At 39.1% G+C, this 22,164-nt stretch overlaps 1 protein-coding gene and 1 long non-coding RNA gene across 3 annotated transcripts; both read right to left on the reverse strand.

The window, feature by feature from the left end:
• Positions 1-861: 861 nt before the first annotated feature.
• Positions 862-4,924, reverse strand: LOC134641366 (uncharacterized). The gene is made up of 4 exons (XR_010095522.1): positions 4,808-4,924; positions 3,033-3,169; positions 2,181-2,225; positions 862-2,041 (listed from the first exon to the last, which is right to left on the reverse strand). It is a non-coding gene; the product is annotated as an uncharacterized LOC134641366 (long non-coding RNA).
• A 1,256-nt stretch (positions 4,925-6,180) lies between these two features.
• On the reverse strand, positions 6,181-20,243 carry taok1a (TAO kinase 1a). Of its 2 annotated transcripts, XM_065471927.1 has the most exons (21): positions 19,798-20,243; positions 16,809-16,918; positions 16,097-16,343; positions 15,598-15,669; positions 15,389-15,490; positions 15,229-15,274; positions 15,034-15,130; positions 14,810-14,923; positions 14,158-14,249; positions 13,870-13,963; positions 13,684-13,765; positions 13,410-13,571; positions 13,092-13,292; positions 12,828-12,956; positions 12,307-12,543; positions 12,084-12,212; positions 11,750-11,953; positions 11,372-11,611; positions 10,802-11,014; positions 10,496-10,678; positions 6,181-10,045 (listed from the first exon to the last, which is right to left on the reverse strand). In XM_065471927.1, exons 3-21 carry the CDS (start codon positions 16,226-16,228, stop codon positions 9,509-9,511), a joined length of 3,066 nt encoding a protein of 1,021 aa, XP_065327999.1. In that variant the 5' UTR covers positions 16,229-16,343; positions 16,809-16,918; positions 19,798-20,243; the 3' UTR covers positions 6,181-9,508. The 2 variants fall into 2 exon arrangements, with proteins under 2 accessions (XP_065327999.1, XP_063348876.1); XM_063492806.1 differs by lacking the exon at positions 16,809-16,918.
• Positions 20,244-22,164: the final 1,921 nt, after the last annotated feature.

The raw sequence follows: 22,164 nt of genomic DNA on the forward strand, positions 1-22,164 counted from the left end.
GGCTTCAGGTTTCTAATTACATTCAAAGCTCTTTGAATGCTGACTGGCTTTTTTCTGTTCTTTGTTGAAATGACCCAGCACTGCTTGAATAGCATTAAGGTGTATGCTCTGGGGAAGCCAGTCCATGACTAATATTGTTTGGGTTTTTTAAAATCTATGTATGCTTTTACTGCAATGTGTTTGGGATCATTGACATGAAAAATGAAGCCTCTGCTGTATGGTATTGCATGGTGGATCAAAATCTGATACTGTAATGATGTCGGTAAGTCACACTACTCACTTAGACTCCATGTTTTACAGCTGATGTAGACATTGACTGTTGTGCCTTTTCTGACTTCCTCCATACATATTAGTGATGATTTGGATAAATTACTATATAAGACTTGTTGCCACTCATGTTTCATCCAGTTCTCCTGGAATTTGGCATACCTCAGCCTTTTCTCCCAGTTTACCTTGCTTAATAGATTCAAACAGGTGTAACAGAGACCCCTCCTATGACACCATTTCTGATGAGGTTGAAGTGAGCATCGACAGTAGATGGATCAACTGCAGCTCCTGTATCAGGTCTTTGCTGGATTCCAACTTCTTAAGCACATGGCTTTCACACACTGCTCATCTGCTGTAGGTCTCCTACTTCTTGTCCTCGCCTTGACCCAATATAAGCTTTCCATTTAATAGATCTTTGGGAATCACCTTGTTGGTGCAAAAACAGAACAAAAAACCCAACACTAGTTTCTTCCAAACTTATCTTTGGCATTTTTCATATATTTGACTAAAGAAATACATTTTCCAATAAAATTGAAATGCCCTCAGAAAGCTCTTCAAAAAGCTTGTAGAACTATTGTTTAAGACCAGTCTAAAAGTGACAACATTTGGCTCACTGGGAGAAAAATGTATTGAAACGAAGAAAACCCAAATATGCTGTTTGTTTCAGGGGAAACCATTTAATCAACAGACACCTAAAGATAACACAAAAATGGCTGGCAGACAAATAATCTCACAGGCTAGCTGAGACTAATATGTTTGAAAAGTGGACTTTTCCTTTTATGTACTGGATATATCTATATATTTAAAAAAATAAAAATTAAAAAAAAAAAAAAAAAAAAAAAGGGAAGAAGAAGTTGCTTTATACACTTGCTACCATTCCCCCCGATACATTCCTTGATCCCCTTTTACAAATGAATACGTTTCCCTTGCCATCTTCTGACCTGGTATAAGATTTATTTTATAAGAGTGGTAATACAGTTGATCAAAATCAGATGAAGGCTGAAATTTGTAATACTAGATACCTCCTTCAAGCTCAAATAATGCTTTATCTACTGTAGGTGAAACGCTTAGTGTTAAGTGTATAAAAATATTTGATCAAATTATTAATTACCTATTCTACACTCATCACATGTGTTCCATCAAATCCAACATTCAAAAGTAGCTCATTGTTAAAAGCTGTAGCATCAAACATACAAACATCTGATAATTGATTGGAACAAATAATAAAAAGAAAAAAGATGATAAAAAAAAAAAAAATCTGGTAACAGATTTACAGTCATCAGCTTTCTGAAACCATGAATATAGCTGTAAAAAGCAACAAATGTAGTTGCATAGAATCACATGATCAAAACACTATCTCAACATATTTAAAAAAAAAAAAATGTTTAAAATGAAATGGTAGACAAAAAAAAAAAAAAAAAAAAAAAAAAAAAAGCATAGTCTTTTCTGAATCAACAGTTCCTTTACATTCATTCTGTTTCACCAAAATTTGAGTAAAAATCATAAATGTTGCACACCCCCCTCTGCATCTCAGCTTGGCCCTTCACTCATGCTGTACCTCTCTACCATCTATTATTGAAAGTGGACTGTGCACAAGGGTGGGCCAGGCAGGACCAAAAAAAAGAAAACAAAAAGAAAGAAAAAAGGCTCCTGCCTTTTATCATATTCTTCAGTCACATTACTTCAACAGCTCTCCATTCAGAGTCTTTAGTGGACTTCTTGTTTTCTTTTGTTTTCTCCATCTCAGGTTTGCGTCTCTGTCTGGGCATCAGCGCTGTGGAAAGGGACAAGAGATCAGATTTGCATACAGGTATAAACAAACAGCTCATATTTATATAAAAAACAAAAACAAAAAAACAACAAAAAAAAAACCCCAAAACCCACAACACACTGAATCAAGACATAATTCATACCGGCTTAACATGTAGATCATCTGTCCAGGATCATCTGCAAACATCCTGCAATGACAAGCGAATGGCTTTAAAATATTTTTTCTATCTACTTGTTCAGAACAGGGCTTGAGGGCTAAGATCAAATAACAGCCATAGTTTAAATGGTGACATCTTTACTTTCAATCCTTGTGAGTCTACAGTCTCCTTTTTCCACAAACTTTGTCCAAGTTAGTTCAAAGACATTTCAGTGAGCAAAACATCATGAGTCATGTGAAGTCAAACTTGTTTATAATTATGGGTGACAGTACAAATCAATCTGACTTAGTAACAACACACTGACACATACTTAACTGCCCTTGAAAAACTCAAATTCAATTGCTGGAAATTTAAAAGAGCATTGAATTTGCTCAGCACAACTGTGCCATCTTGCACACATCTAACAGACCTAACTGTTCCCAGTTAGGTCTGTTATCGGTGTGTGTTGAATCAAAACATTATATGCAGCAGAAGAAACTGTAGCTGGGTTTTATTTGCATAGAAAACTCAGGAATTTCTGAACAAGTGTTTGTTCCAAAGCAATGCATTCAACGTAGTCCTGATAGGTTAGTTACTCTTGACACGAAGCTCTCAATGTCAGAGACACAACTTTTTAAATAAATTAATAGCAGCAGTTGTCTATGGATCCTAGCTAATAAGGAGACAAGAGGATGGTGCAGCCTTAAACCAATTCAATGGGAAAAGCAGTAGAATAAATCAGGTACTTGGATGAAGAAGGACTACATTTAATTCAGATATTGTGAGAACATGTAGATACAACTTAATCACTCAAGAAATAAAAATATTTAAAAAAGACACCATAGAACAATCTCTTACCCATCCCCCCAGTGGTAAAATGCACGGTCTTGGAAGAACATTGACAGAAACAACCACAGGCTTATCAACTCCAGCCAGAAGATAACAAACAGGAGCCATAGCGATGTGAGCAGGATTTCACACAACATCCTGGAGCTCTGTGAGGACAACACACATGCATCATAAATAAGTGATGTCTTCAGTTTTATGAAGGTAGTGGGCACAATGTTGTTGCTAAATAACAATTAAATTATGTCTGTAGTACATACAATATACAGTCCAAAAGTCTTAAGCCTCTCCTCAAGGTATTAGATTTTGTACTCAGGCTTTTTGGTAACTTTTTAAAGTCTTGAGCAATAGTTCACACTGAAAGAACTTCAGAAAGTTCTTTCAGTGTGAACTATTGCTCAATTGTTTTCGTTTGGACAGTGGCTGCTTTTTCACCAGTTTTTAAATTCGGTCATTGTACCTGACCATTTTCATAGGAATGTTTCTTTGTTTGTTAACCACTTAAGGCTGACCAAGAAATAATTCAAGTTAAAAGATTAATTAATGTTTTATCGACACAAGTGACACCTTGGCAAAGAAGTGATTTTAAACTGTATCTTTAGGCACTTTGTTATTAGTAGCATGCCACTAAATACATAATTCGCTTCCATTTCTGTAGTTGATTCTATGGAAAATGCCAAACAATACAGTTTGAAGGTCTTTCAGCTTTTTCCTCTGGAAACTGGTTGCTTTTCAACCAGTTTCTGTGAATGTATAGGAGGGGAGGAGGGGGGGGCAAAACAAAAACACAGAGTCATGATTGGCCTTTCCAGAGCTCAGGCCTCAACATTACTGAAGCAGGGGCACCTCCACAATTTTTTCCATAAGGGTGGTCAAATGTGGGCCACTAAAATGTTTGGGGTGGCACACCAAAAACAGATAAGGTTGAGGAACATACAAAGTGAGACAATACGAATGACACACACACGTAGAAAATGTATATGCAGGAATAAAGGACAAGTTAATTTTTCAACTCATTCTAGGGCGTCTTCCTACCTCGTGCTCACCTTTATTATTTTATTACCAGCATAGGACAGTGTTGCCAGGGGGAAGAGGGAGGCCATTGGGGGCCCGGCAAATTTTGGGGTTTAGCCAAATATTGACCTTCAGGTTCATTAATATTGTATAGCCTGTGTGTTTCGCCCTATACATTTCCGTGCATGTTTCACGTTTAATTAATTGGTTGTGAAAAGAATGTTTGAGAGTCATTGACAACAAGAACAGAAACTCATTAACTGATGTTAAATATCTAGTGCCGCTAATCTTTCATCTTTTAGAAAACGTACGTTTTTTTAAAAAAAAAAATCATTAATTATGAACAATGAAATGAAAGCTAGTTTTGCCAAACTCATCGACATTGACCGCACAAAACCTGCGCAGAGTCATTTTATTTAATGTCCACGATTATCGGTCAGCGTGACACAGACACAGTGAGAGTAGCTAGCTAGCGTGGCATCTAATGTCAAGCTATAAACAGTCCCGCTAGCCATCTACCTAGACACTTTCGAGCATTGAGAGTGCATGGGTGCTTGAGCTAACCATTGTATTTGACTTTTACCTTAACGATAACGTTAGAGTAATGAGCTGTTTGCGCGAGTTTCGGTGCAGAAATCGAGTTATGTTAGCTACAAGAGAGGAGAAAACTAGAGCCACTGGCTTTTAGCTAACGTTTCATTTGCCACACACACCCATACTGTTAACAAGAAAGCGGTATCTAAATAGGGGAATTCGTGTTTTAGGCCTCTTACCTTACTCAAGGAAAAGACTCTTGAGACAGCATTCCTTCTTTTCTAGGCTAGGGAAACATTTACCATACTTTTGTTTACAATGCTCGTCACATTACGCGTCAAGCGCAGTTCCGCTTTCAGAACCAATTACAACATCGGTTTATTTATATTGCGAAGCCGTGGTCCGCGGACGCTGATAGGTCCTGTCAGGCCTCCAAATTAAACTACGTACCGTATTTTTCTCACAATACATATTCTATTCTGGATAATGTAATTCAATTATAAAATTATCAATACCAGTAGCTTCTATATGTAGAGACAATGTTTTGTTAATTTGGGGAAAAAACGACATAATCTGCTGTAGTGTAATTTTCGGTTTATATTTTTCATACATAAAACAGAATCATAAAATATTCCCGAAATTATTTTCTTCTATCAATTTAAAATGTACTTTAATTAAATTTAAAGGTTTTGCCAATTAATTTAACAATAGATTAAAAATAAAAACAAAAACAACAACTGACCAGCCACTTTATTAGTTACACCTGTTCAACTGCTCAAGGTAAATTTCTAATCAACCAATCACACAGCAACTACTCAGGCGTGTTAACTTGGTCAAGCTTGCCTAAAGGTCAAACCGAGGATCAGAACGAGAAAGGAAGGTGATTTTGAACATTGTGAGGTGGCAGACAGGCTGGTCTGTTTCAGAAATTGATGGTCTCCTGGAATTTTGCCACACAACCATGTCTAGAGTTCACAAAGAATGGTATGGAAAAGAGTTCATATTCATAGGGACAAAATTTGGTACAAACAACATGACATTGTGGATCCATCCTGCCTTGTATCATATGTTGGTGCTGGTGGTGTAATGATGTCAGAAACGTTTTCTTTTCACACTTTGGGCCCTTTAATGGAATAATGAGTATTATTGGCGACCATGTCCATCTCTTCAAGTGAATCCATTTTCTAATACCTTCTGCTAGCAAGATAATGTTCCATGTCAAAAATCTAGATCAATGACCATGACAAAGGGATTACTGTACTGATATGACCTCCAGCCAAACACGATCAGGGCACCTTTGTAATGTGATGGAACAGGAGACTTGCATCACGGATGTGTGTAGCCGACAAATCAGAGGCAACTGTGTGATGCTATTAAGGCCAAAATCTCTGAGGAATGCTTCCAGCACCTTGTTGAATCTTTGGTTCAATTAAGGCAGTCAATAGGGTTCCAACCTGGGTACTTTTAAACCGTTTCTGTTCATGGACTCAGCCTTATTCATTTCCACTTGACCATGGCTTTTATAAAAAATAAAAAAATAAATGTGTTTAATGTGATCATTGAAGCAAAATACATAAAAAAAAATACACAACCACAAAGTAAGCCATACTAAAATTACTTTATTACAGCTGATTTCTGTTCAATATCCCTCTGCCCACACAATAGTAAATACAATACAAACAATATAGTAAATTTGATCCTATTTTTAATTCTGCTTATCAATATTTGTACACGATTTAAATCCACTTTTTGTACTTTACCATATCTTATGTAGTATCTTCATAATCTCTCTGACATTCAATAACAAGTTCCACCATCTATACATTTTATTATAGGTTATAAGTTGTAGTGGTAATGTGGCAAACAATACTGACATCTTCAAAGAAATGCAATATCTTTTTCAGAATTTGCCTGTCACCCCATTATCTTTTCAAGCCTTTTTACTTTGGCCACTACACCAGAACCTTGTTGTTTTGTTTCATACATTACATGTGGTCAGCCCAATGATAGGTTACAACCATGGAGATGAAACAAATGCAGTGGTATCTGGGCTTGGCAACTAAGGTATGGCACAGTGTTGGACCATAAAAAGGATCGCTATTTTCTGTCGCTGATTCTCGTTCAATATCCTACATGCTTTCAGTCAGTAGGAGAAATATCTGAAAGTTAAGTCAAACAAATAAAACAAAACAAAATCTAATCCAGGCTGGTGGAGAAGTCTTTCGACTGATAACAAAATCCAGGTTCCCTCACACAAAACTATGACACAAAAGTGAACAAAATGTGTCCGCATAAACAAAGTTGGCATCTATGTGAGGTCTGATTGACCTAACATTCAAACTCTTGGCCGTGGCCTATGAATATAGTAACAATTCAATAAAGATAAATACATTCTCATCTTCTTTACAACATGAATAACTCAAAAGAAAAAAAAATGACTACAACCTGTTTTGTTACAGTAGCTGGAACTAATCAGTTGGCATAACAGAAAAAAAAAAGTTTCGGGACCAAACCATATGTAACTTGATACAATGCATACTTTCTAGGCAGAATATATACATAATGAAAGTTAAAATCCCACCTAGAAAGAAAAATATCCCAGCATTTTTGTGTGTCCTCAAATATGATAGGAATAGAGCAACAAACAACATTCAGAAAGAGCCAGCCAGAAAGGGCGGCTCTGAATCAGAGTGGAATGGAGACAAATGGTCAAATGTGTGCAGCGACAGAGAACTAACTCCGCAGTGGTAATACTCAGAGATGGTGACTAAACGAGTGGTATTTAAAGATGATAGTAAAGGCAATTTGTCAGTGTACACAAACCAAGCGTAACATTGAGATATGTCCACACAACTTAACACCTAAACTCTGAGCGTGAAAGGTTTACACATGTCACTGTAGTCTGTCAGTTTTTAGAAATTATTTTCTTAAAATGTGGGTTTACATTTAAAATTCCTGCAATTAAAACAAACAAAAACAAAAAAAAAAACCATACACACGCATACACACACATAAATTCCAGCTTTGTGAGGAGGAGCAGTCACTTTTGCCAACTCCAGAGAATTATCTTTAAAGTGTTTTATATTCTCAGTGTCAAAATGCCAAGTCTCACTTGAATGGAGAGGCTGTTAAAAGGTAAAATGGGAACATACTTCTCCAGCGATAGTTCATTAACTACAAACTGAAGAGAGAGAAAGAATGCAGACATGAATATAATTCAGAGGAGGAAAGGAAGTGTTTTTTTGCCACATGTATTTCGCACTTGGTTTGTGTTTTTTTTAAACTATGCACTGACTAAGTTTTACATGCTACAACGTCAAAATGCAAGCATGTGCTCGATTCAGTCACCCAAGTTTTGGGGTTCAATGACTTGGTGTAACATTATTAACTTAGCACCTTTTAAATTATTAGTGTTGCTTACTTGGGCCCAGTGTTTTCAGATTTAGTTGTGCCAAGCCTGCTGTTATGGTCATGACAATTAACTCTAACTTCCTGCCCGCCATAATAAACTCTCCAGTTTACTCACATCAGTTCATAGAAACTCTAGCCAAAACATACGCACACACACAAAAAAGCACCATCCTCACATATTCTCTTCACTCGGAATTTAACATAAACAACTGAGAGCAACAACAGCCATAGCTTCACTGACTGGCAATCTCCTTAGTTAAAATTGTATTGGTGTAGTTGTACTCTGTACTTGGGAAATTGCTCTAAAGAAAAAAAGAAAATGGATCACAGCACATCTAAGTCTGACTCCTAAACTTAACAACACGCGTACCAATGATCACTCACCAGGTGCTTTGCGAAAAGAAGTCAACTATTAAATCTCACACACATTTAGTTGTATAAAGTGCTTTGAACAAGGCAGCAGTTTTAAAAGGCACTAATAAAAATAAACAGATGTCTATTAGGATTCTTTATGAAGGCCAATAAGTCACAATTCCTTCTGAGAACATGTACAGTGACATTCTCTGTAACGCAGGGGTTTCCCCCTCAAGTACCATGTGAAGGCATGAAAACTGGTTGCAGATATGCACCAGTAATGTTCTGTTTCTCGACATACATAGGACTTAAACTGTACTGAATATGAGAATCTGAGGAAAATGTCTGAAAACCTGCTAAAATAGGCTAAACAAAAGAAGCTAACACTGATAAGAAATGGAAGAAGGAAATTTAAACTATAAAGATCTGAGACTAATTTCAGTTATCATAGGTTAAAAAGGCACTGTAGGATAGTTGTAGCATATGTGTGAAACAGTTAAGACTAGATTATTTGGCTCTGAATCTGTAATGTTTCGTTTTGGTAGAGAAAATAAAACTAAGATAAGAGGAATCGAAGTCATCATGACGACCATTACAGCAGGCTTGCATCACAAGCATCTTCACTCACTCTGCTGCGTTTGTAACCACCATCAAACAATTGCCCAGTGTACTACTGAATACGAATGGGGAGAGTGAAGAAGGGAGGTCCTGAATAAAATCAGTTCTGTGATTGTTTGATACATTTAAAAAAGGACAAAATTAACACATGTCAAAGGCTTTTAACAGTGTTTCATGTGCAAAATGAGAGCAATGGCTGTGAATAGCACAAACTTATGTTTTTTTTTTGTTTGTTTATTTTATTCTTTTAAATCCTCCTTAGGAGAGAACTGTAACTAAACACAAATGAAAGTAACATATTGACACTCAAACTGCTTATGTAACATAAATTTTAAGGATCTGTATGTGTGCCGATAAACTGCCGTGAGGGCGGGCTGTGCTTTTTCCAGCCCTTTTGACCTGAGCAACATTTATTTCATCACACATCCACATCTGTACATGGGAGAAATGGTAAATGGTGGGGTAGTGTCTGAGAGAGACAGCGCAATAGAGCTCTGCCTTGATGTGTTTTTAGATTCCGCGCACTCGGATTCTTGATTCCATGGCTGATGAGGGATCTATGTGTAGGAGAGGTGGGACCCGTTAGATATTTGAGAGGTCACACTGGTGCTCCTGCTCATTCCCTGCTCACTGTGCCCTCCCGAGGGTGTCCTTCCCATCCCCTGGGGGCTGTTCTGAATACCACTAGTGCGTGCGCCCAGAACTCCAGCTGATGGGTGGCCCCATGGTGTCGAATCCCCTCCTCCCTGTATGCCCTGTCCCCAGCCATGCTGCATAGATGCCCCTCCTGGACTGGAGTGATATCGATGGTGACTGCCTTGGTGACTGAACCCTGCACCTGAGCTGCTGCTGCCCCAGTGTGCACCTTGAGAGCTTCCAGATGGGTGCTGCTGCTGATGTTGACACCAACTTACTTGAGCCCCCGGAAAGTTATTGCCCATGGCCTCTGGAGAGATGTTTGATAGCACCATGTTGCTAAAGCCTAGGCGCATACTCTCAGAGTCAAAAGCCTCAACTTCTCTGGCTTGGCGTTCCAGCACGCTCTGGATTCGCTCTGAGCATTCATTCTGCAAGGACTGCATTTCTTCCTCAATCTATAGCAGAAAAGGAGGAAAAAAATGAAATTCATATTAAACTGGTCGCAATACTGTTATGGCTTACAAACATGGCAACTAAAGTAATGTTCAGGACTCTTAAAATGCCAGGACACTCTCTACTATACCAGAGTTTCCCCCCTTTTTTTAACCTGCTTAAAGGTATATAGTAAACATGTACACAGTGGACATTATTGGTTTCCCTTTCTCTCATTTTAATCACGTTGCAGCTCGTATGGCAAGACAAATTAACTCTTTATGATTATAACGACGAGAAGGCCACTGACCTCATGTAAATCCCATCGCCACTTCACCCACATTGCATGTAAAACAAACTGGATTAACTGAAGGTAGGAGCATTTTGCCCCTTTACATTCAAACTCTGAGACTCAGTAGCTTAAGAAAATATAAATGTAAATCTTAACATGAACATAATTTATGGTGGAGAACCTTTGTTTCCAGCAGGGCCCTTCGGAGTGACACCCTCTGCTCCAGATCTTTCTTTTCACGCTCATGCTGGGCATCTGTCTGCATCTTGATCTTGCTCTGGTAGGCATTGAGAAGCTCCAGCTCTTGCTGTAGCTGCATTCGTAGGGCTTGGACCTGAGTCTCCTGAGTCTCATCCAGACGAAGCTAAGACCAGCGAGAAGATCACATTCAGGGTCCAAGCAGTAAAACATATACTCAACTATTACTGATGTGGCCATATCCATTACAGGTAAGAGACTAACAGTCTTACAGTTTTACCAGACTCACCGCCTGAGTAGAAAGCATTTCATTGATAGAGTGGTCATACTGCTCGGCCAAAATGGCAAGTTTGCGGTGCTGCTCTTGCTTCAGCCGTTTAAGGACAGCTTTGTGCTCTGACTTTGGTGTCGTCTCCAGCAGATGGTTCCTCAGTGCTTTATACTGCCTGGTCTGGATCTTGCAAGTGTCCTGGAACTGCTTCTTGATCTGTAGCTCTTTGGACTAGATTGTAGAGAAAGGAGTAAATACTATATTATCTACAGATAATAGCTAGCATGCTTAGAAGTGAGGAAGTACAACCAGAAAACAAAGCACTACACTAAAGTAATTCTGGGTTACGGCCTATTCAATTTGTTGTTGTTTTCTTTTAATTAAAACGGTAAAATATCAAGAGGTATAAAGCTGGGCACTCCTGATTCTGAGGCTGACATTTTATTCCAAAATCTGTGCATCTTTTTTCCAGCTAGTCCTGACCCAAGCATGATGAAGTATAATTCAAATAGTGCGTAGACAAGCACTATTACTAAAATCAGTATCTGAATATTTAATATACACCCATGCTCAGAAACTTTTCCTGACCTTGAGACTTTTGGGTTGCTGGCGAACCTCCATAGCATGTTTGCGTCTAAGTTCTCTCTCCCTTCGCTTGTTGTACTCCTGCTGATTGGTAAGCTCCGTATGGTGCTGTAGTCGGATCAGCTCAGCCCTCGTCTTTTGGATGTTGTTTAGCTGGCGGAACTCCAACTCTTGCATGGACTCGTGGTGCCGGAGAAGCATAGCATGTTCCAAGTCCTTCTGCGTTTGACGCTTGCTTAGCTCCTAATGATGTCCAAATGGAGATAAACAACAGTGACGAGACAAAATTACTTCCAGAACAACACACCATTTTTAGTTTGTGGATTACTTAATATTTGTAACATACTGTTCAACAGTATAGTGGTAGAGAAAGGTACAGACCTCTCGCAATAGATCCTTTTCGATTCTGTGGCGAGTAGTCAAAATCCTCCTTTTGAACCTGCGGCATTCTAGTTCCAGATACTGCCTCTGTCTGCGCTGTAAATTGGCCTCTTCTTCTGCTTGATAGTTTTGGAAGTTCTCCTTCTGTTTTGACAACCACTCCTGCTTTTCTTTCTTGGGAGTTGACTGGTTTTCATTCAATTCCTAAAGTAATAACAGATTGAAGGTCACTACCAGCACTTAAATTATACTGATTAATGTTTACTAACTGCTAGTTTAAAAAGAAAAAAGAAATCTGTATGTATTTCTGTGTCTGTAACATCAATCTGCCTGCCTCTTTAAGTTGCTCCTTGCGAAGTTTGTATTCCCGTTTCTGGTTTTCAAGAAAGCTGTTGAGCTCTTTTTTCTGTTGACTCTGGATGTGTTGCTGGAACTTCTTTTCATCATTGCTAAAGGTTTTTGCCTGATAAAGAAACAAATATAATCAGTTTTTTCTATGCACAATAACAGTGAGTGAATGGTAACACTTAATGAACACTTAGAAGCTGAAAGCATACATCTTTCTCCATGGACGCCTGGTGTTTCTTGATCAGTTTCTCCATCTCTTGGGCGAAGCTATTCCTCTGATTCTCCAGCTCCTTGTCCAGACGGAGTCTGTTCTCATCCATTTCAGTCTTCAGCTTGTTTTCCAGAGCCATCAGCTGTTTTTGATGCTGTCGCCTCATGCGCTTGTAGCCTAATATCTGCTCTCTTAACTCAGAATCTTGCTCATGCTCCTTAATCTGGCGAGTGAGCTAGCAAACACAAGACAAAATACTTATCTTTAGACATGAAGTTTATAAGGCACACAAGTATTGTAAATAGATTTCATTGCTTGTTCAAAACACTTCTGATGATTACATGAAAAAATATATTGCTAGCCTTAAGGTAAAAGCTTCTAATAATCACGAGGACACTGGGTGAAAATATTTTTGCCTTTTTACAATCACAGAAACACCCAGCAGGTATATGCATGGTTATCTGAGATATTAAACACTTCTTTAACAATGATGTACAAATGAAATGATAGCATCATTACCACTGAAGCTGTGCGTATTGTGGCAAAGTGTTCACGGTTTCTTCTTGGCCGTGGCGTGTGTGGAGGAGGAGACTGCTGCTCAGTTGGCTGGTTGTGAGTCTGTAAATCTTGGTTACACGTCTCTTCTCCCTAAAAGGTGCACAACAATACAGACATTGCAGGCTATTTAGAACCAATCTAAACAATACCTCCAGTGAGAATAATACTAATAACACTTTACTCAATAATGTAAAGTGAAAGACAAATGAAAGAAAGATGTCTTACTTGTTTGACATGTATGACAGAGCTGTTGGACATTACTGTGTGGTCCCCTTCGATGTCTGCCTCACTTTTGTCATCGCCTGCATCTGTTAAACTATTAACAGAGCTGCTCTGCGAACTGGCACTGATTGACATACTGGGGATGGATTGGTTGCTCCCTACACTGTTCACTGTACCAGTCCTACTCACACTTGGTTCTGGCTCCTAAAAGTAAAATAAAGTAGAAAGTAACAAGATTACAACACATGTTGTGTCAGAGGACACAATAATATGAAAGGGAGAGAGGCAAGCAAGGAGGGGTTAACACAATTTCAAACAGACCTCCTCTTCATCTTGTGTTGTTGGGCCATTGTGGACTTCCTGAAACAAGATCTTCTTCATCTTGCGATACTGCAGATTGTCTAGCTCCCGTACTGCATCCTTTGTCCGGTTTATCAAGTCTATTAAAACCGATTCAGGTCGCTCACGCTGGACAAATGCATGCTGGAGGAGCAACAGAAAAGCCATTTTGCGTTAAATTCATGAATTTTAATGTGTCTATAAGGATTCATCACAACGAATAACAAATCGGTCACAATCATTTTTGGCTGATTACCTTTAGGAGCTCCTCAGAGTTTGGCCTATCCTGGGGTAATTTCTGAAGGCAAGAATCTACAAAGTTTCGGAAATAGTCCGTCCTACAGTTGTGAGATCATATATGAACAAAGTTTAGAATGTAGTAGAACATAAATAGACATTATTCAATTTGAAAAACAAAATATGGATCCAATTCTAAACTCACCATTCACTCGACTGCAGTGTGGGGCTGTCATTCTGTGCTATATGGTATAAGGCACTCATTGCATTCATGTTAAAGAGTGGCGGCTTCCTCTCAGCTATGAACCAAGAAACAGGTTACATTAAGAAATGCATACAAGGAAAGTGAGGGTGAAAGAAGAAAAAGCCACATCAGTAACTGAATGAACCTAATGGTGTGAGAAACACTGCTGCTGACTGTGAGCACTTAACTGAAGTATAAAAGCAGATGTGTGAATTCTAACAATGCTACAGCAAAGGAGCTAGGACATACCTAATTCAATGCAGGTTATACCCATAGACCAAATATCCACCTTTCCGTCATATTGACCTTCATCCATGGCTAAAATTACTTCTGGGGCCATCCTGAAAAAAATAACAAAAAACAAAGAAGGCATCACATTCACAATGCTAACTTGTAAATGATGGTTTAATATACTATATAAAAAATATGCAGGTGGTTTGACAAACATAAACAACAACAACAACAACAACAAAAAAAACCCCACTTGGCTACAGTTCATATTCCAGTGGAATGCAGGGATGTGAAGCTGCAAATGGGCACCTGACAGCCGTCGCTATGTGATGGATCTGAATCTCAACAAGTAAAAATTGAGTTGGCCTCAACTCTGTTCACGCAATGCACTTTATCCATGACGCTGTGACAATATCGCTGGCCATGATTGGTCACTGGTAACTTGGCTGCTCGCAGAGTGAAAGTAGCAATAACATTAGTCTGGCAGCATTTCTTTCCATATTTAGTGAAAAGAATTGGGATTTAGAAGTTTTTTTTCACATATAGATGTTAATTATGTTTAATATGCGACAATGTTCTTGTAAACAGATTGCCCATCTGTTAAGAAGGAGATAGGGTATATACAGACATATATAGATAAATCATTATAGTAAGATGTTTTGAATTTTACCAATATGGAGTCCCAACGAAGGAGTTCGCAGGACAGGCGATGGAAGCAGAGCCAAAATCTGCTAGTTTTACCTGCCCTGGCTCTGTCAGCAAGATGTTTCCTGCCTTGATATCTCTGTCAAACACATGAGAGGAAATGGTTATATCAAGACGTAAAAGACACAGTGCTTGAGGGCAAAAGCAATCTGTGCACAGCATGCTCCTAAAAAAACTTAAAACACTCACCGGTGAATCAGGTTTTGGGAGTGAAGATAAGCCAAACCTTGAAGAGCACCATGTGTAATTGCAGCTATTTCAACTTCCTGCAGAGGTTTCTTGTGAACTGAAGATGTATAATAAGTGATGTAAATCAAGAAAAAAGGTGATGGGGATAAAATGGCAAATACAGGAATGTAATTTCTTCCAAAGTTTTCAACTCACCTTCTAACAAATCGGAAGCAGAGCCAAGGCAATACTCCATTACCAGCTGTAAGGAAATCAGAAGTGCTTTGTGTGAATTTTTATTTGGCCCTTAAATAATTAATAAATATTGGTCTTACATCAAGATCATCATCATTAACACAATGTTGTAGAACCTCACCCATGCAGTGTGCTCTCGTAGGTAGCATCCTTTGTACTCTATGGTGTTTGGGTGTTGTATTCGTTGCAGGAATTTCACTTCTTTGATTATGTCTTGCCATTTCTGGGACAACAGTAAAACAACAAAAAAGGACTGTTACAGCAAGAACAAGTAACATTCATGAGTAAACAGTTTATTAACCTAATATAGAACAGTTGAGGTCATCATACCTCACTGGATTGCTTCCCACTATATGACATCTTCTTGATGGCCACCACATCATTTGTCTGCACGTCCCGTGCCTGAATAATAAACACATTACATAAAACTGATTGTCAAGATTTTTGTGATTTAAGCTACGACGAGATAAATAAGGCAACATAATAAAGGTCCTACTTCAATATAGCTTAATTAACTTTGCATTATGAAACTGTAAAGATTAAATTATATCTATGTGCTTTGAAAAATCAACATTAAAAAGCCCCATTGTGATATCATGATACCTGAGCCAATCTGTATTAAGTCACATGCACAACAGCTACAAGCAGACATGTTGGGGCAACATGGGAACAACATTATGGTAATCAGTTCTCTCTAAGCTGACTAACATAAGCAAAGTTTAGGCGTAATATCTGTACAATATATGCTGTATTAAAACCTTCTAAATCCATCACACGCATCTAATTGATTTGTGGGTATGTCTGTATGCATGTGTTGTTAAATACTCACAAAATATACAGCACCAAAGCTGCCATGTCCAATTTCATGAAGATCCGTAAAGAGCTTTTCTGGGTCCTCCTTGAAGAAGAGTTCAGCAATTTCGGGGTCCTTGAGGTTCCCCGCCCGACTGTTATTGGGCATAATTAGGGGTTGGGGGCAATGCCGCTGCCGCCAGGAACTATCTGGGTCTGCGACAGCGACGTGAAAGCCCCCACTGATGACTCATCTGCAGGACAGTGGTTTCATGTGTTCAGAACTGAAAGTACAAGAAAAAAAACAAGAGTAAACACACTAGCAGAGATGTATACATGCATTGCTATTCTAAATTAGAAAGCTACAGCAACACTGTATGGACTGTGAAGCACAGCACACTGCAAGAAAAGGAAATGTGGATGTTGTGAAGTAATATTCACATAAACGCTGAATTACTAATAATACTTCTTAACACTGATTATATCATATTAGAAGGCTATATAAGTGAGAAAGCTCTTAGTTGTTCGGATGAGCAACAGACATGCCTAATAATGTGGGCATGAGAAGGCTAAACAAAGCATGAACTTAACCATGATGTCAGAAATCCTGAGGTAGCAAGAGATAAGTCTCCTGTTTCCATAGTAACCACAGCAATGAAATCAGTGGGCCATGTCCCAACAAAACTGGCCTCACACCTTCAGTGACTGGTGTGTACACAAAAAGATGTGAGGAGGATACAAAGACGTGCCTGAGAGCTGCCCATCTCCAGCCTGAACGTGGAAGAGAAATTGAGCACCTTCACAGTGTTAATGACTGAAGGAAAACTCAGCATTCCAGTGACGGGATGACTGGTTAAACCTGCAGGTACATGGAAAACACATTCTCAAACGCAGCAAACAGCGTACATGCATCTTCCTAAAAGTGATTAAAGGGTTTGTTCAGCAAAAAAAAAAAAAAAAATTTAAAGGTTATATTTATTAGTTTATTAAAAGTATTGTTTGAAACCACTTATTCAAAGTGGTGTCATACCACAATAACGGCTTAGTTTTCCTTTGCCCTGACTTTGAAATATCCACAACAGAAACACTCATTACAATTAAAATAAATTACTTGTTTGTGATTCACACCATGTGGGAAAATGACATCTGAAAAGCAGCGTGCCTTTTCATAAGTGGTGTCTTACTGGAAGCAGTCAAGTGCGCCGCCTTCTCGAGAATGTAAACAAATTAAACAAATAAATAAATAGATCAAAATAACCAAAAAATAATCACAGTAGGGTGTGTGGATTAACATAATATATCAAAAGCTCAATATAATTTTACTGGGGTTATGGGGGTTAACATGTTTAGCTCTTCATGATGTCAGCAAAGCCAATACCAAAATTATGAAAAAAAAACCCCAACAACAGTTATTTTGTTAGTTCGTTTTTTTCAGTACATCACCATAATTGCTCCATCGTGTAGTAACACATTCACCTTATACGCAAAAGATACCCGGTTTGAAACCGAGTGGAGACACTAAACTTAGTTTAAGGAGTCACAAGCTAGTATAAGCCTAGTGCCAAGCAAAGATAAATGGAGAGGTAGTGTCAGGAAGGTAATTTAGTGTAAAATCTGTGCCAAAACAAACATACCGATCCATCTGCTGTGGCGACCCTTAGGAAATAATGGAGCAGCCAAAAGTCGCTGGCAGAGTATGTATCGACTCTTCTGGAAGTGATGGGGGCAAAAACGCCTACAAGTGTTCCAGTCTATCTTTACATGATGAAGGAGGAGGAGGAGGACGCCCATGAGCCCAGGAAAAACTACACATGGAAGATGGCTACGACTATAGCGGCCACTATAGCGCAGGCTCTACTCATTGATATAAAAGGCAGTATGAGTAGCGTGTGGAACTACTGTGTTATTATCCTGAAATACACTAACTTCTTCTTTTTGGAGACACCTGGCACTGCCATTGTGAAATCACTCATGCACCTAAATGTTTGCAGTGGCTAACCATCAATAAAATGTTAACATTTTAAATAATGTTTTAAAGCACCATGACAGTGATTTAAAATGACTTTGTGCAATTAAAGGTATTTTATGTCCAAGTACATCAAATTGGGTATTGAGACTCATGCAATTCTACTGATATTGATATCAACTACTAAATTTCAGGTTATCGTGATGTCTCTGCCTTTTAAAAATACAGAAATTAATAAAAGATTATACTAAGCCAGCAACACCACGCTCAAGACTTTACTTTTCATTATCACTTTGAAACAGCTTCACTACTGTAATACTAATGTAGACTGTAAAAGATCACAGAGAAAAGTTTACTGAGTCCATTCGGCTCAGATGATCAGTTGCAAACTGATGCAGGGCTGACGCTAGAGTCACAAGACTTCTTTCCCAGCCTGGGAGAAACAGCCCCCAGTTCCAAGCAGACATCTTTTGTCTCACAACAACACTGAACAACTCACTATACTACACAGTTGTAGCCACAGCTCTGAAATAAAGCCCCATTACCATGTGGGACTGTGGCTCTTTATTGCCATTGTTCTTCACTACATTGTTTCTCATGAATGAGCTTTGTTGTCATTTCTCATGATAGCATTTTCAACTTGTGAACATGTGAGCACAAAAGTGAATGATGATAACTGATACTTTCATTTAAAAAAAGAGAGAAAAAAACAAACACAAACAACAAGATCAACAACAATATAAATACCCTGGTGTTCCAACTTGCACAAATGCATGCACAAGAATGCAGCAGGACAGGACAACAGAGCTGGAGGGCTGGAATTCCCAATGTATGCCCTCACTGCGCTGCATTTCTCAGCATTTCCTGTTCGTGCAGCTATAGGGAGGTAGGAATGGGCCTTGCTGAGCATTTTCACTAGTGATTATCTGTCTATCTTGGTATTGCAGCAATGGCACGCCTTCTTAAGTGTGCCGCAATTTAAGAGAGTAAAACATTTTTCTTTCCATGTCCTAGAAGTAACTTAAAAAAATACAGGTAGTTTTCATTACATTGAAGAACCCATTAAACAAATGTAAAAGTAATGGAGGTCATTTAAGACACCTCCGTTTGGCACGCCAATCTATGGCACAACACAGCACAGGGTTTACGTCTGTTTCACCCAAAAACAAACAGAAACGGCACTGTAACATTGTAGCCAGTGTATCTTTATGCCTTCAAGTATATTAAGTTAGTTGGTAACTAGGCACCAGTTACCCAAGAGGAATGAGGGCGATAGATCTGAAAACCTTTAAATTATCCAGCGTTTGCCCAAACTAAGATTGGTGAGGCAAACAGCAGCGCAGCATTACCTGCTGCGTTTTTACCTGTCTCCTCCTCCTAGAGTTTCAAAACAACCGGAATTTCACAGATTATTTGGTTTGGGATTCATTAAAAGCTAACACTTTCCCACAGCGGTTTTAAGCGTCATGTAAAAAAAAAAATCACATCAAAAAGACGGAAATATAAAGAGACAGCAGCTTGGGAGTGATTCTGCCTTGGGAGTGTGATGTCAGCTACACACACCAAACTTAACGTTAGCCAAGTTACGTGTCATATGGCGAAACAGTCCAAGCATAACTGGCGTCGTGTTTACGACGTGAACAGCTGAACATAAACATGGATAATGTAGAATTACGCGACCTGTAAGAACTCGCTTATCAGAAAAAGCTAAATTAGCAGGCTAACGTTTGTTATGTTTGCTAAGTTAGCTTAGCCAGTTAGCTGAAACTCACCCTCTTTTGACAGGCCAGGCTTCAGCGCTGTGGAGAATGTCGCTAATTCAAAACAGTTTGGGATTTGAAAAGTATCCCCTCCGTTTCATCGCCAGTGAGGCAACTTCGTGCGCCAAATCCTTGTGGTTCTTCACGCTGTCAGTCGATTATAACGCGCACATTTGCGAATTGTTACAGGTTAAAATCCCCACCCTTCAAGTAACTGGGGTGCCAGAGCAGTCAGATCCCACTCCCAGACAGGTCCAAAGATGGCTGCCGAGCGATCCGCTGCCGCCTCCCTTCGTGGAAATGCGTCGGGGGGAAATGTGAGGGAAGTTCAAACACCTCCAGAACAGCATTAAACAAGCCGCGATAATGTCCGCCTTATCGTTGGGAAAAAAAACCTCGGGATTTAACCTCTCACGCTGGCAGACTAACCGTAGCCGTTTAGATGTGTGTATGTGCCAGGCTGTACGTGCTCCTCAGTGCAAACAGCAGTTCCGCCCTGCCTGTTGAATTTGCTGTAAACTCTCCCTGACCCATGTACATCCAGAGGCGGAGACACTGGAACATCATTAACGAACACTGGACCTGCGATCACGTTCATATTTTTATCGAAGCTACTTTTAATAATTTCACTTTCGATATTTCTGGCGTAAGATGTGAGTAGGGGGGACTTTATAAATGTAATATGTATTTTAAATGAAAGGACTTGGTTATCGATGATGAGGAAATACAAGAACATTATAGAACTGAAACAGACTGTTAGAGAGCCCAAAGGTGGACAGTAGCTGTATTTCACAGTAGTACTGTATATTCATGAGGCAGTGTAACATCTTTGGCTTATTACACATTTGCCTAACAAGGGAAAGCTGTTTCGATTCCGGGAGGAGACACAACTCTCTTGGGAGTTGCGTCAGGAAGGGCATCCGGCGTTAAACTCCGGCAACTCAAATATGCAAAGCTATCCGCTGTGGCGACCCCTTGTGAGTAAGGAAAGCATTGTATGCAGTTTACTGTATATTAAATTTATCTATTTGTTCATCCATTCAGAAGTGGAATACTTCTTTCCTAATAGAGGCACCATTGTTAACTTTCTGTAAGCAATAATCCATTGCTTCACATCACTTTTTGTTGCTTTTGTTTTGTTTTCTTAAATAATAAGAAAATGAAAACTAACAGAAATATACAATAAATGAATGGATACACAAAGCCACCCAGGGGGAATGTTAACACAGACATGTAAGATAGGTTGTAGCAGTTTATCTACCACAAACGCAAGTTAACAGAAAACAAGTCATCTCAAGGTAATTTTGGTAGATTGTACAATGCAACAGAGGGTCTGTATCCAACAGCAATCACATAATCACATTGTAGCCATGAGCAGCCACATGACTACAGTGGGGAGGAAAAACTCCCTTTTAACAGGAAGAGACATTTGGCAGAACCAAGCTCAAGGAGGAGCAGCCACATGCTACAACTGGAGTTAATGACATGCATTTGTAAAGGTATTTGGTGTGACAAGAAGGAAATAGAGAAGGAATGCTTATTGTATCATAGGAAATCCCCCGCAAGCCTGAGGCTATAGCACAATAGCTAAGGGACATGATCCAGCCCATCTTTCTTAAAAAGGAAAGATTCATATGCTCATTTCTAATCCTTGCCACTCCATCCTGCTCACTCTCATTACAAATCTTAATATCTTCAGCTCTGCCACTTCCAGCTTGGTCTCCTGTCTTTTTGTTAGTGCCACTCTCTCCAGACCATACATCATAGCAGATCTCAATACCATCTTGTAAACCTTCCCTCTCTTGCTGCTATCCTTCTGTCACAAATCACCCCTGACACTGCCTGCACTCACTTTTTCACCACTCTTTGTGGACCATCTGTTGCTTTTGGTGGTTGATCCCAGATATTTAAACTTATCCACCTTCATGACATCTATTTCTTGCACTTTCACTGTTACACCCGTCTCCCCCTTATTCCTCATTCCACGTGTACTCTGTCTTGCTTCTACCTTTCATTTCACTTCTCTTCAGAGCATACCTCCACCTCTTAGGCTGTCTTTCTCCTCCTCACTACTCTCACAAGATCTCCAAAAGTTGAATCTGTTCATCAGTCTCAGACTGAAGAAGTCACTTGGATGAGTGACGAAACGTTTCTCCCATAAAACGCTACGTCCAGATGAACAGATTCAACTTTTGGAGATTTACTTTCCTGGATGATTGAGAATGCATCAAGACGTACTCTCACAAGAGATCACAACATCATCTGTAAACACTGCGTCCACAGAAACTCCTGCCTGACCTCATATATCAACAGTGTTGGGAAGGTTACTTTTAAAATGTATTCCACTACAGAATACTGAATACATGCCCCAAAATGTAT

This window comes from Pelmatolapia mariae, linkage group LG14, assembly GCF_036321145.2.
Source record: "Pelmatolapia mariae isolate MD_Pm_ZW linkage group LG14, Pm_UMD_F_2, whole genome shotgun sequence".
Taxonomy (NCBI): domain Eukaryota; kingdom Metazoa; phylum Chordata; class Actinopteri; order Cichliformes; family Cichlidae; genus Pelmatolapia; species Pelmatolapia mariae.

What these genes read in the sequence shown, in the direction of transcription:
- taok1a (XM_063492806.1), bottom strand. Translation starts at nt 16,228, where the DNA reads ATGCCCAATAACAGTCGGGCGGGGAACCTCAAGGACCCCGAAATTGCT. An exon ending in ACACTGCAGTCGAGTGAATG is followed by an intron (nt 13,766 to 13,869) that starts GTGAGTTTAGAA and finishes TCACAACTGTAG; the next exon opens with GACGGACTATTTCCGAAACT. An exon ending in ACTCTGAGGAGCTCCTAAAG is followed by an intron (nt 13,572 to 13,683) that starts GTAATCAGCCAA and finishes TTGCTCCTCCAG; the next exon opens with CATGCATTTGTCCAGCGTGA.